Source organism: Acanthisitta chloris, unplaced genomic scaffold, assembly GCF_000695815.1.
Source record: "Acanthisitta chloris isolate BGI_N310 unplaced genomic scaffold, ASM69581v1 scaffold36139, whole genome shotgun sequence".
NCBI lineage: Eukaryota > Metazoa > Chordata > Aves > Passeriformes > Acanthisittidae > Acanthisitta > Acanthisitta chloris.
In genome coordinates this window covers 1-236 of record NW_008692553.1, presented here as the reverse complement: position 1 = coordinate 236, position 236 = coordinate 1, and the positions used below count along the sequence as shown (strand labels likewise).

Sequence of the window (236 nt, the reverse complement as noted above, 5' to 3'; positions counted from 1 at the left end):
CATCGAGCTCTCCTACGAGGTGGTGGAGAAGGAGAGTATCCGCAGGTGAGCCAGGGCTGCAGCTTCACAGTCTGCAAGGTCCTTCCAACCCACCCCATTCCCTGATTCCATGGCTCTCCCGCAGCGGGGGCCCCGTGGTGGTGCTGGTGCAGCTGGAGCGCGAAGAGGAGGTCACTGGGCCTGTCATCGCTCCCCTGTTCCCACAGGTACAGGGACACCAGGGTGACAGGAGGTGG

At 63.6% G+C, this 236-nt stretch overlaps 1 protein-coding gene across 1 annotated transcript in view; it reads left to right on the top strand.

Annotated features, from left to right (window-relative positions):
* The window catches only part of LOC103809850 (U5 small nuclear ribonucleoprotein 200 kDa helicase-like), a gene marked incomplete at both ends in the record, with an annotated part of 1,394 nt that extends 1,188 nt beyond the window's left edge, over positions 1–206 (top strand). The window contains 2 exons of the mRNA XM_009082719.1: positions 1–45; positions 125–206. Of these exons, the coding sequence (XP_009080967.1) occupies positions 1–45; positions 125–206 (127 nt within the window). The remainder of the gene's footprint in view (positions 46–124) is intronic.
* Between the last annotated feature and the right edge of the window lie 30 nt (positions 207–236).